Source organism: Xiphophorus couchianus, chromosome 8 (genome assembly GCF_001444195.1).
Source record: "Xiphophorus couchianus chromosome 8, X_couchianus-1.0, whole genome shotgun sequence".
NCBI classification, from domain to species: Eukaryota; Metazoa; Chordata; class Actinopteri; order Cyprinodontiformes; family Poeciliidae; genus Xiphophorus; species Xiphophorus couchianus.
In genome coordinates this window covers 9,667,023-9,681,466 of record NC_040235.1, presented here as the reverse complement: position 1 = coordinate 9,681,466, position 14,444 = coordinate 9,667,023, and the positions used below count along the sequence as shown (strand labels likewise).

At 37.6% G+C, this 14,444-nt stretch overlaps 1 protein-coding gene across 1 annotated transcript; it reads right to left on the bottom strand.

Annotated features, from left to right (window-relative positions):
- Window positions 1–4,827: 4,827 nt before the first annotated feature.
- On the bottom strand, window positions 4,828–13,499 carry urm1 (ubiquitin related modifier 1). The gene is made up of 5 exons (XM_028026602.1): window positions 13,395–13,499; window positions 11,608–11,678; window positions 7,513–7,594; window positions 5,798–5,846; window positions 4,828–5,255 (listed from the first exon to the last, which is right to left on the bottom strand). The coding sequence occupies exons 1-5, from the start codon at window positions 13,427–13,429 to the stop codon at window positions 5,187–5,189; spliced, it is 306 nt and encodes a 101-aa protein (XP_027882403.1). The 5' UTR covers window positions 13,430–13,499; the 3' UTR covers window positions 4,828–5,186.
- Between the last annotated feature and the right edge of the window lie 945 nt (window positions 13,500–14,444).

Here is a 14,444-nt window from a genome sequence, read left to right as displayed (position 1 = left end):
GTTGTGTCTTTAAGAGGGGTTGCTGGTCCCTCATCGCAGCTGCCGGCGTGTGTGCGTGCGTCTGTGCGTGCGCGTTTGTGTGTGTGTGTGTGTGACACAGAGGACAGCGGAGATTCATTACTTAAGCAGTACAATGGACATTTATCACCCCGTGGTGTTATTCAAATTCAGTACCAAGCGAAGACCTTCTCCAGTCCTCTCTCCGCCTTCGCGTCGCAGCCGCAGCATTTAATGTTGGAGCAGGAGGTGCAGAGGGACGCGCATCCGCACAGTGTGTCAGTCAGCCAGAGCCCGTAAAGGATGGGTGGAGAGGAGGCAGGAGCGTCTGTCCGGAGAGTATGAAGCCTGCTGGCTCCGCAGCTTCTGACGAGAGGGGGGCGAGCGTTTGGACGGAGCACAGACATCCGAGGGGGAACGCACGATGTGGGAACAGAACCAAGGACGTGCCAGCAGGAACTAGAGCGCTTTCCATCTCTATTTTTTCCCCCTTTTGGTTTCAACAGCGGAGGAAAGGACCACAGCCGCCCGACGTCCCTCTATTCAAACTGGAGGGGGATTTTTTTTCAGTAATTTAACAGCCGTGGAAAACCATTGTGTTGCACCTTGAGGCACCAGAATTGAGGAGTTTTCCTCTTTTCTGCACACACGGATGCAGGAATTGCGTTTACTCTCTCCCTGCCGCTCTCTTGTTGGACAGATATTTTTACTCTTTTTTTTAAGCAATTTCTCACGAGACTATAAAAAAACCCATTAAAAAATATGTCATTTTGGTTAAAACTGCAGTGTCCATTCACCCATTTTAAAGGACTGCTAAGATAACTTTAAAACTAAACCGAAGCAGATATGACGCTTAGAAACACAGTTAAAAGGCTGAAATGACTCTGTACGGTGTTTTAAAAGTGATGTATTTCTTTTTAGGGGTTTTAAATGTTTGATGTGTTCAGAAAGAGAGTGGAAGTTGTACTACAGGTTGCCTCAGTGCTGTCACTGCAAATGCATCCTGCTGCAACAGCTCGGAGACGGAAATGTATGACAAAATGCTGAGCTTTTCTGGAGAAATTGCTCGTCTAAGAGGCAAAGCTGAGCAGAATTATAATAACAGCAATAATTTAGAAATAGAAAACAGCTTTCTGCGTCACACTGTTAGGGGGCATGAGGGCAGCGGCAGCAGGTGCACCTAGGGGCCCCAAAACGGCCCCACACGCATGCACTGTTGGTGTGAGTTTTTATTATTATTATTATTATTATTGTTATTATTATTTTATTTTCTCCCACACCTTTTATCCTGTGGATAGAGAATATGCATAAAGAGTCTTTCGCGACTGATTGTCCAAACGCAATTCTTGAGTAAAAATCCCATTCAGCCCCAAGAATTGTGTATGGACATCTGTTGCTGCAGGCTCACATTCATCAACCGCTGCCTTCCAGGCCTCCACCATCACTGAGACAGCCAGCAGAAAGGCCTTTGAGCCTCTGTTTGTTTTGTAACTGTAGCTTTTGCAGGTAAGACACATATCTAAATCTGCATGTTATTCACTCAGAGGATATGAACGCGAGTCTGGGCCAATAAAGTGACGGAAAACCTTTTTCTGCCTCAGACTGTGTTTTCGGCGTGTTTGCCCGATTAGTATTTACACTTTGTCGAATATCTAATCAAGACTGCTTGTTTTAAAAGGTAAATATCGACTGGATGCATTGATGTATCGACTGTATTTGGCAAATATGGTTGCAGGCTCACGGTGAGGCCTGCATATTGCACGGAGGCGCACGCTGTTGGTGACATGAGCCAATCATCGGACACGAGCAAAGAATGAGGGAAACAGTGGCAAACCATCTGATAAAAATTAAACTTAGTTATTGAAAAGTGTCATTTTACTTTAAAAAAATGCACCTTTGGGTATTTTCAAAAAACGTGGATGTACCAACAGAATTTTATGACACGAATAAACGCTATGGGTCTTTAAATCGCATTTAGCAGCAGGGACCCTAAAGCTATTTTCTATGAAATGTGACGCATCTTATTAAATGTAAAGGTGCAATACTTTCTGTAAAAAAAAAATAAAATAAGGAAAACATATAAACAATCCTGAACTGTTGTCTTATGATATTAAATATAATTAATAATTCACGTGGGACTTTTTTATGTCAATTTTTGACAGATGCTTCATTCTGAGGAGAAAAAGCAACTGAAAAACGTAATAACTGCAAATAGTCAAAAATAATGCTAAAATTTCCAGAACTTATTATTGTTGTTGAAAATAAAACATTTGCTAATTCTTTTAGAATTACTATAAGGAATTATAAAATGTCCTTTTTCAATATATGTTAATTTTTTGCTGTTACTTATAGACTAATTAATATACACAGACACACCAACTGTCGACTCTCTCTCTCTCTTACAGACACACACACACACACACACACGGACAAATGCTTAGGCAATGTGTGTATTGTAGTAGGACATTAAACGCTAACCTCTTTTAATACCAGAGGATTAATGCACAATGTTTGATCTAGTAGTGCGCAAAATGCAGCGCAAGTTTGACAGTATATCTGAAGGACTTAGTCTCGTTTATCAAAAATAAAGATGCTTTCGAAGATGTAAGACTCGAAGACTTTCACTTCGTTTTTTAAAAGTAAATTAATGACTTCGTTTAAACCACAATTCAGTAGCTCTGTATTTTTCAATTCGCAATTCGTTTTTAAATGCCTGTGCACCAAACCCAGTTTTCAAAAGTATTTGCACCTGGACATGAGAAATTCTCGCGATAGTTTGCTTAAGGGGAAATATTTTGGTTAGGATAAAAAAAAAAACCCAACATAAGCAGGTGAAAAAGTGGACAGGTGATATTCTCTTAAACAGTAGGCTACTACTCAAAGTCTCTCCAGCAGGAATGAAAAATTAAAAATGTTTAATTTCTAACAATTTTGATTTCAATGTTACTATAGAAAAGGCTTCACGGCTTTTCTTATGCCTGCAAAGATTTCTTTTCGCAGAAAAGGTTTTCATCATCTTTCCAGCCTAATCTTTAAATATGAAGCCTCACTCTTATTCGCCCTTGTTGTTTACTGTCTGTCTATTTACCTCAGACTGAGCTGTTTATTCTGCTGGTGTGAACTGGGCATGTCTTTATGATGCTGAGGGCAGGAAGGTCGACCATCATGTCTCCCGCTGAGCAGCCGGTGCGCAAGCTGTGACCTTAAATAATAATCCACTACTTCTGAATTTGCAAAACAACAATTTAAAAAAAAAAAAAAAAAAGGATAAAAAGTTGACGGAATAATCTGAATTAACCACAGAAAATGCAAGTATGTTAAATTCCTAAATATATATGTATTTTTTTTTTTCATAAACTAAACATCTATTTTAAACAGCCTTTAAAATCTAGATTAAGAGCCAACAGACTCAGCGCACAGCTGCAGATACATGTGTGGGATCATTTCCCTCCACTTTGTAAGCGTGTCCCTCGCAGACAGCCTCGGTATCTCCTGCAGCAGCTGACACAGTGCAACACTTTCTCCTCTCTAACCCCCTCACAGCCTCATTAGCATTTCCTTTCTGCTGCCCATTATAGGCCGGTTTCCCGTTGCAAATCGGACTCCACCACCGAAAAAGGGATTTTTAGGTCGCCTCGGGCGCTCAAGAGAGGGCAGCCCGGAGGCTAGACCTCGACCTCCCGCAGTGGTCCTGTAGTTCACACCACCTCACACACACCCTGTGTCCATCCTCCACCTCCTCGCATGAATGGTCCATCCGAGTGTGGCTTTAGCTAGGTAACAATCAGCCCCAAGTTGAGTCTAATCATCATAAAAGTGCGGCGGGATCACAGAGCTGCGCTTTAATCGATTTTATAAGCTATCAAATATGGAAAGGTGCTGTTGGATCTTAATTAGGAAAAACGTTTGGAGAGGCCTCTGTGTGTTAATGAATTTAGAAAATAATGGGATATGTCTAGAAAAAAATTGCATCAATTGAAATAATAGCAACTGGCAGTTAATATTTTAAAACAACTTTTAAAAAAGATATTTTGCTAATACAGAGAATCGAGACAAAATTACCTTTTGTGAACCTAATTTTTTGAAATGCATTACATAATAATCTATTGCAATTTATGTACGGAAATACCATTAATAGCAATAATGGTATAATAAACTAATATCAAAAATGAGAAATATTTATGCAAAGATTTGATTAAAATATTTGTTTCATTTTGTAATTTATCATAGGTTGAAAGAAATCTATTTTGAAATATACAATAAAATAAATTATTTAGCTGCATACAGTATAAATGGATCACTACTAATTGTTTTTTCAATCTTATTCATGTTTTTGTTGTATTGTCAGATATTCCTGCTTTGAAATAAAAACTATTATTAATAATAATAATAATAATAATAATACAGTCAGTGTAACAGTCATCTAGCAATCCAAAAGTTGTGGGTGTGAATCTAGTCTCCTGCCACCTGTCAATGTGCCCTGGGCAAGGCACTACCCTCAACTTGCCTAGAGCAATCTGTGTATCAGTTTATGAAGGTGTGTATATTTGTGGTTTTGGTGTGAAGTGTTTTGAGAAGTCAGTGTGACTGAAAAAATGCCACATAAATTCAGTCCATCAACCATTTATTTTCAGTTTATTGGAAAACAATACATACATTTAAATGTAAAAAAAAATACATAAATTTCAATGAAAGTAAGAAAAGAAAATTAAGAAAATGTGGGTACTTGCATGATGAATAACATACTGTAAGGCATAGCTGTAAAGAGGAAAACAGTTAACTAACATATCAACCAAATCTGTAATTATCTTAATTTTTTCTTCTCATGAGTTAAAAAAAAAAAAAAGATTATGTTTCCACATACTTAGGAGTTTCAGTGTCCAAGAGTTCAGTGATATATCTTTTTCAATTCTGGTCTTTATTGAAAACTCAGGGCTGGCTTTTTACCTGCCTAGTTTGATCAAAGACTTCCACACAATTCCAGGTTTTCAGAAGCCAACTCTGAAATTCCCCTCATTCCTGCTGAACAGTATCAGCTGTACACTTCATGATGGCGTTGACGCGTCATCCGCGTCCAATAGGGTGAGTTGTTGTTTGCATGTGAGAACAGAAAGGGGAGTGAAGGGTGTAGAGGTCTGGAACTGTTATATATGTATTATACACATCCTGATGTCTGTCCTTTTAGTTATTTATCCTCCGTGAAGCGTAGAAATAAATACAATGTTGTCTTGGTCTAAGAGTTGATAGTCCAGCTCCCCCTGATGTTTAAACACACAAAATATTCAATACTTATTGCAGGCAGAAAATGAGGGAGAAATAACTGTGCTTATTAATATGAATATATCTATTCCACCAGTGCTCCCAGTGGGGTTCAATCAATGACAAACTTCTCAATTTATTTACACCCTGAGCCGAGTGTTGTAATCAGATCAATTCATTTAAAACTGGGCCGTTCAGGCCACATGTGCATCTAAATATGTGTTCAGCTATGAGACCCCAAGGACAAGCTGCTTCCACATTTTATGAAGCCATAACTGACTCGGAGAAAACGAGCAAACTCAATTCTCTGCATCAGCAAATATGCAGGTTATCCCTCCCCCTCAAATTAAAAAGTCATAATTTTCCTCTGTTTTGAACGTACAGTTTAAGTTACATGATCTGAGATCATTTGATGATCAACAGACAATATGTTACACATGTCATGCATCCTCCTCCCCCCACCCCCGTCCCTCATACACAAAAGTACACACCTAAATCCACCCCACATCATTTGACAGTGAACGTGACTCCAAGGACTCACCATTAGCTCCCAGTCTGCATCATTGATAAGCACCAGGATCCCAGGCCTCCTGTGGGAAAACGCACCGCTTTAAGTCAAACGCTTGTCCCAAAAGTAACACACAGAAACGCAAAAAATACCTATAGTTACCCAAAACAACCGCCTCCAACCCCTGAGCAGGACCTAACATCAAAAATAGCTCACTGGAAATTGCTTCTGAAATTCACTCCGAGAATCTACTAAAAAAAATATTAAACTAGATTGATTTCTGTGTCGAAATATTTACCATTGAGTCCTTTCAATTTAAGCCTCGCCAGTTTCACTTAGAAATAAAATATAACCAATGGATATCCCTGAAACAATATCATGTCTAAAATATTTTCTGCCTTTTTTTTAATTGCAGTGCAATATATAATAAGTGCAGGACAAGTCTTTGCTCTTTTAAGGTCACATTAGAGCTGTGTGAATTAAGAAACATGAACTCTTTTGTTTGTTTTCTGATATTAATTCAATGAATATTTAAGAAGTCTCCTGTTTTTCTTAATCATTTTGTTGATTTCCATACAGCTAAATGCAAAACAAAGTGCTTTGCAGAGGTTCAAAACAACAAAACAGGCAGGCAAAATGTTATTACAACAGAAAATACTAAGCTAAATAATAAATAGACAACTATTTTAATATCATATGAAATGTAGAACAGTGGAATCAAAATAGCAATAAAGAGTGCAACAAAAAATAAATTTTGTAATTTACATAGAAAGTGCATGCAAATCACTAAATAATAGACACAGAAATGTATGATGTATACAGAGAGTTTTCTGGAAATCATCCTTTATATTTATCTGGATTATTTGTATTTAATTAAACTGTAAATAGATATAATTAATTTTTCATACAGCATAACTTTGACCCAGCAGGCTGACGTAAAACGCTGGCTGATTCTGACATCGAAGAGGAGCAAATCATACAAATACGCTTTTTAAGAATTTTGTAAAAAAAAAAAAAATAAAAGTGTGACTGAAAATCTGTAGTTTCATATAAATAAGTTGTAGAGGATTATATCTTATGACAGAGCTAAAAGCAAGCTCTTCCAAACAGATGTTTTTAAAAGAGTTAAAGTCATGTGCATGCTGAGATAATGCCAGAGGCATATACTGATGATGCCTCTCATAGTGTTCCTACCCACCACACAGATCGTCTCTGACGTCAGCAAGAAAGGGCAATGCAAGAGGAAAACAAACACACACACACTCACGCATATAAAAAACAAAACATGCAAAACAATCAAGGACAAAGCAAGAATTGCTAGTGTCCAACAAGACTTAAAATAGATCTAAATGATAGGGTTTTGGGTAAAAAAAAAAAGGAAAATGTATGCGGCCAACATGTCCAGCTTTAATCTAATCGGTGAGGTTTGTAGGTAGGCCAGCTTTTTCTCCATTCATTGGTTAGACGGTGCTATAAATAGTAGCGAACAAAGGCAGCTGTAAAAGTCAGCCAGTCCTATAGGACTGCAGAGAGCACCACACACACCAGCACAACATGAGTGTGGCGTTATCATGCCACACACTGAGGCCTCCAACTTGAAACCAAATCACGCAGGAAAAAATGGTCTTAAACACAAACTCTTGCAACAAAATGTGTGTTTTTATCATAGGATTCCAGAAATTATGTTTTAGTGGAGAATATTTAGGCTTCCAATGTCCACAGATCAAGTGTATGTCAAGTGCACTCACACTGTGTCTCCCTGAACAAAGAGCTCAGGCCGTTCCTTCAGCAGGTTCCGTTGGATCCAAACCAGCAGCTGCTTCATGTCCCCTGTAAACCAGACACATATTTCCATCACACTCCCTCCAAAACATTTACCTTTAGCTGGTGTCTTCTAAAAATTCAACATTTCCTTTATCCCTAAGAACAAAAGCAAGATCCCAGCAGTGTGGCTGCAGAGAACAGATTTATGTCACACACACACACAAACGCAACCCAAACACATGCAGACAACGCAGGTCGCAGGTCAGGGGTTGGAGGTCAAGGTGCATGGTTCCAGCCTCCTGGTCGATGTGACGCGACGGAGGCACCAGGTGGGGCAGGGGGTGCACGAATATCTGCGCCCATGTATGTATATTTATGAGTATAAGTAGAGGAGGGGAGGGGGGATGCTAGTTGCAAGGGGGAAGGCTGTCTAGAATAAACTGTCAACAGCAGCACAAATATCATTTATTTTAAATGCAGAAGTCAAACCAATGATGAATGTAAATACTTAGAGGCTTAATGTTGAATTTAATGGGTTAAAATTCATAAAAATTATACATAATAAAAAGCTGGAATTAATTTTTTAATTGACTATTTTTAAATAATTTCATGTTTCTTTCCTTGGAATTAAAAAAGAAATCAAATTTTCTCTTTGCTGAATTTTTGCTACATATTAAATGCAAGGCTTCTCCATTTAGCTTAATTATAAGCCACGCCTGCATTTTCTATTAGTCTGACCTCGTCAACAATCAGACTGACCTTGTCTCAACAATGGGCTGAACCTCACTCAGACTGAGCAATGGAAGCAGGGCTTAAAGGACAAATCCCCACTAAAAGAGCAACTGTGAATCCATGATGGTTACAGCAACCATTCCCTTTAACATTTAATGTGGTGTAGGAGTATTCAGATGTATTTTATAAGAGGAGGACAGATACTCAGACAAGCAAAGAAAACAACAACAATTTCCACAATCCTCAGATGGGTTTTGCCTGATAACTGTGTATTACTCTGCGACTCAAGTATCGCTCGTCCGCAGGTCTACAGTTGCAGGTAGCCGCACACACACACAGATTAAATTCAATTCAATCGCTGAACTTGACCGCTTCATGCAAAAGAACAGAGGAGACGAGGGGTTCAAACATGGAGAGAGGGAGCATAAATGAGGAGGAGGGGAATACAGCAGTAGGAGGAGGAGGACAGGGATTCAGGTGTGAGGAGCAGGTTGAAGCTGCAGCAGGAAGCTGTTAGTGAGGAGATGGAGAACAAGCAGAGATTACTTCATATTTAGACATTTTTTCATTAAATCATTTTAGGAAAATGCAAAAAAATCTCATTATTATATATATATATATATATTTTTTTTGTGTGTGTGTGAAACAAGGTTGAATCTACAAACAATCCTATGTTTAAAGATTTGTGTTATTCTAATGCAGATTTTACCCCAGACTCAGTGGGATTTGGGTTTTGTGTTTCTATATTTTTGTTGATTCAAAATAAAATATTGAACATATCAAATAAATCTTTGCTCTAAAAACCTACCTCTGTCTGTTCTCTGCAGCTTTAAGGACGACACACACGGCAGATTATTTGGGTTTCTAACCTCAGACTCAGATTAACTAAAGTGCCGTCTGACCAGTCAGAACTGCATGATAGTTTATAATGACTTCCATATAAATAAAAGAGACAATGTTTTGCAACCAATGCACACTCACACTTTCTCTCACACACATACACACACTCACAGCAATGGGTGGTTACTGACCTGCACTTCTACGGGGCTAAAAACAGAAGCAATCACTGTACCCATCATAACTCCTTCTTTGTGCCCTCTGCCTTTGACTATTAGGATTTCTCTCCACCATTACCTCTTATTCACTCTCTCCCATTTACCTTTTCATTTCATTTCTCACACACACACTACCCCTCCAGACATGAAAGTTCCCCTCTTATCTCGTTATAATTTGCCCTCTTTTTTTGCATTCTCTTTAAGGAAACACAGACAAACATATTATACTTGCACAATAAAAACAAAGTGTCTACAATCCGGTTAGCTTTTTTAGTAAAAGAAATATAAATTTCTCTAAAATGTCACATAGGTTTAATAACAGGCAGCTAAATGAAATAAAATAACAGCAAGAGTCTCAGCTTTGAACAATTTCAAATACACTTTGCAGTGCAGGTAGAGGAGAAGAGACGCAGACGATAGAGGAGAACATGCATCACAAGATCCCAGTGCACCCTGGGATACAGCTGTGTAGAAGGGGAGGGGAGCGAAAAGGCGCCATTTTGATGTTTATTTAATACTAAAGCCTTTTCTTTTGCGAACGCGCTTTATTCAACTCCATTTTTCGCTTTTCTGTTTTAATGCGATTACGACCGTCATGTGAAGTGTGTGCAAGGGGAAAGGAGAGGAAGGGGGTTCCATCTATCTGCTGATGTAATGGGCAAAACTTTTTAAAAAATTGGGGGGATCCTCTGGCTATAGGGGTTTTGTTGTGTGTGTGCAAACAAGAGGGGGGACGGGTCTTTCAGTTGAGGGTCATCAATCATTGGTCGGGGTCAAAAAAGAAATACGAAGGATTCAGAACCAATTATATCAACCTTCACTGCATCCCCCCTCTGTGCTCATATACACACACACACACATACACACCCTCATATATATAGGTTACGGATATTTTCAGAGATCAGCGAGCCAACTCAGCCAGGTTGGATGTCTGCTCAAAACCACCAAGCTCAGGCAAAAAAAAGTCAAAATGTTTACAATGCCTGCCTGAAAATGTAGGATTTGAGATACTATTATTGAAAAGAAACAAAGCTCCTGACAAACACACACAGAGACCTACAGGTCATCTGGTGGAGCAAGGTCAGACATTCCCTGTTCTGGTCAACTTTTGTCTCTGTGCTGTCGTGGTAACATCAGCACCCTGCATGAACAGCCATTGTTTAGCCAAAAAGCAGAGGCGTGTATTCCTCCTATTTGTCCTGAACACAGACAAAAATTGCCCAGTAGAAATTTTTATTATTGTTTTTTTGCCCCTTCTATGTCTTGTGAAAATTACAACATGTGAACTTGAGAGTTCATGTGAAAATAAAATCTTATTTTAATGTTTCAAACAAAAAGGTTTTTGCTTAACTGAGAACTAAATGATATTATTTGGTCTTTTGACAACATACACTGACTCTCAGTACTTGTATCATATGAATGTGTTTAAATTTTTTCATGATATAAGAACAATCTTCAATGGGTTTTAATGGGATTTTATGATGCATTATTTTTTTTATTTATTTATTTATTTATATTATTTAGCATTATTTTTCAATTTGCTTATTTTCTTTTCTTTTTTTGCAACTAAAATATGAAAATTGTGGTATGCAACGTAAAGGATCAGTCCCTTTACATCTGATCCCTAAATGAAATACCCAGTAACCATGTATGTTCAATAGCTTTTTTATAAGCAAGATTACAATTTTTTTTATTTTTTAAGTTTCTCTGGTCAAGTTAGATTGACCTTTTTAGCTCTGATGCAAAACACTAGGTTTGGTGGAAAACATAACACTGCAAATCACCCTGAATGCACCATTTCCATAGTAAAACATGACAGGAGCATCATGCTGTGGAGATATCAAAGCTGGTTAGAGCTGATGGGAAGATGGATGGAGCTCATATATACTAGCTAAAAATCCTGTAAAAGACAGCTTTGAGACTGAGATGAAGGTTCTCCTTCAAGCAGGAAAATGAATCTAAACATACAGATACTATCGAATGAATCAACTCAAAGCTCACTATTTGAGCTTTTAGTTGTAGTATAAAGCTATTTAGGAAAACAGTGTAGCAATTACAACCCTGAAAAGTATCAACGGGCAACAAATCTCTAGCAGATGTGGAAGCAATATAGCTGCTTATTGCGACATAGAAAACAATTAATCACCACTGATTTATTTTGATACACATGAAGTTGCATCGTAACACTAAGCGGGTGCACAGGAGGCCAGGTCAAAGCTAGGTTTATATATGAACTGGATGACTTATTTTTAGTTTTAACTGCTGAATTTTAAGGTGACAAGTGGTACTCACATGGTTCAGACTGGCTCGGTAGAGTCACATGATGTTCCTTGACACCATCAAAAAGTAGCTCTGCTCCTCCTCTAAATAAAAGAACCAAGAGTTAAATATTAAAAATAAAACTGAAATACACCAAAAGCCTAATGACAAATTTCTCTGGAAGCTTAAATAACAAATAAGGACTAAACCAGGATTTTAATTACAGAAATGTTGCATAATGACAGACGATTATGAGGATTTCTGACTAGACAGTTATTCAGCAGAAAGTCACGCTCTATAAGTCGGGTAAGCCACAAAAGTTAATTGCAAAAGAAGCTCCTGGTTTACAGACTATTGGAAAGTTGAGTGGAAGAAAAATGTGTGATAAATAGGTGTACAAGGAGCAAGGATGACTACAGCCTTGAGAAAAAGCCCATTCAAGTATTTTGGATTGGATTGCCAGTTACATAATCTTTTTTGGTTGTTGTTTCATTAATTGCAATCCGTAAAATAAGTTTGTTGCTCTGTTCCTGGCTGCCATGTATAATCAGACAAAACTTAATTCTTGGCATGTTAAGCATCCAGCCAAAGTGAAACAGTGTTTTTCCAGTAATCAGTTGATAATCTTTGTTAGCTCCTGTCACTGTTCCAACAAGAAAGACCCTTAATTCTTACCTTGCTCCAATGGAGATCCAGTGAATGATTGAAAAGTTTAAAAGCACTTGTAAGAGGAGACATCTCTGCATAATTTTATACAGAATGTTACCCTCTATAAGGAGGACATTGATGTGATTCATGAAACTGAGTCCTTTCTAAAAAAGTGCTAACATTCATTACAAGGGTAAGTGGCTCAATGAAAACTTTTGTAATCATTGCTAGATGACCAACATAATAAAGTGAGCAACTGTTGTAGCATCTGCTGCCATTTATTCATATATTTTGTAATTTGATTCTGATGTTATAGATCAGTGAGCAATACAGCTTCATAAGAGATATTCCATACATTTTTAAACAAACTATTAATACAACGTTTAAAATATTTAATAAGGTTTTTATGCCATTATGAATTTATATTGTCAACAAAACTCACATCTGCAGTTTAAAAGAAATAAAGTATCAAAATGTGTCAAAAGTCACCATTTAAAATCTTTTAAAACATATCCAAACAGTTTTCAAAGAAGAACATGTTGCAACTTTATTATCTTCATATGACCTCATATTAAGTTAAGACTGTTATTTTCTTTAACTAATTCAGTCGTAATTCGTCGTAACATTCCAGACTGAGTCAATTTTCTTCGAATTAAACAGACTTTTGAAAGGTTGGCACTAACGTATGTTTTGTATTAAAGTTCTTTCCAGAATATAAATTCAACAACCTGAATGAATGGAGTTAAAACATAGTTAAAATCTCACAACCTTCGTTTAAATGAGGGTTTGTTTTGAGATCTTTGTGGTGCTTTTTAGCAGCCTCTCAGTGCTGATGCTTCTCGGCAGGGCTCATTAAGCACAGTTATCAGCTCTGTTAACAGCTGACAGGCCGTATGTGCAGACTGGACGGATTCGACTGAAATGCGGAGATCAGCTGACTTGCAAAATGTCCATGTAGGCAATAAAGTACATGTTCTGTTATGTTGTTGCTCTGAGAAAATGTATCTGCAAGGTGTCCGAACTGTTTTCTGCTCCTTTCTGCTCCGTTGACGCAATAAACAGCCAAAGGCAGTCAAGGTTTACGAGAATAATATATTCCGAGTGAACATATAAGTGTGTCAGTTTCAGAAAACTAAACACATACAATCGAGGAAAGTTTAAAATGTACCTACCCAAACTCCAGATGAACAGCAACCGGGGCTGCCATGTTGTCCGCACATACAGGAAGTGACGGAAGGCTAAGGCGGAAGTAACGTATTCAGTCGCTGTTCTGTAACCATGGCTACTCTCAATTCGAAGGACATTTCATTTTCATTTTCTTTTCGAGTGAAATAAGGTATGGCTTTTTATTTTACCTGTTGAATATTAGATTCATGATATTCATTGTTATTCATCAAACATTTTATTCCCATTTTCATTGAATCGTTTTACAAAAAGAAAGCGTTATGTATTTATAAAGATAATATAGAGCACAATCATTCCAATAATCTGTTCAGAATGTAGATGGGAGCTTCCGTTTTGTGTTTGTTTGCTTGTTTTTGTCTTTATTGCATTGAGATAAAGCTAAACAATAATCCTTACTGAAAATTACAGAGGTGGCAGCATCATGTGTGGCGTTATGCTTTAGAAGGGCTGATGATCTTACAAAATAGATGCCATCATGACAAAAAGAACATTACTTTGAAATACTGAGTACACAGCTAAATAAATTGCAAAGTGACTCAAGTACAACAAAGTCAATGTTTCTTAATGGCTATCAGAAAATCCCAATTTCAAGCCCATAAAACATTTATGGACAGCACAGAGCTATAAAGGCGTGTCTAAGCAAAACTGCCTCTAAACTTGATTCAGTAACACCAGGTCTGTCGGGACAAATGGGCCAAAATTAAAAGCAAAAGCTTGTGGAGTAAACAGTAGGTGTTGCATTATAAAATGTGAAATTCTCCAGAGGATTGCTGATATATCATCACTTGTTATTATTTCATCAGTGGTTTGAAACCTGTGTTCCACTATGGAAGTAATTTGCATGGTTAGGAAATTTGGATGATTTCATGTCTAGTCCAGATTTTACTCACAAAAGTTTTTTTCTTTTTCAGCTTTGAGTTATCACCTTGGCAGAGCTTTCTAATTCCTGTCATGTCACACCCAAATGTCACAGCTCATGAGGTTCTTGTAGACTCATTTTAATGGGTCCATTTTCTTTTCTTTAATATGAAAAAAAT

Excerpts from the sequence above, each read along its gene's own strand:
- urm1 (XM_028026602.1), bottom strand. The coding sequence starts at position 13,429 with ATGGCAGCCCCGGTTGCTGTTCATCTGGAGTTTGG. Across the intron at positions 5,847-7,512 it reads TTTGTTCAGGGAGACACAGT|GAGGCCTGGGATCCTGGTGC; the intron begins GTGAGTGCACTT and ends GTTTTCCCACAG. Across the intron at positions 5,256-5,797 it reads ATGCAGACTGGGAGCTAATG|GGGGAGCTGGACTATCAACT; the intron begins GTGAGTCCTTGG and ends TTTAAACATCAG.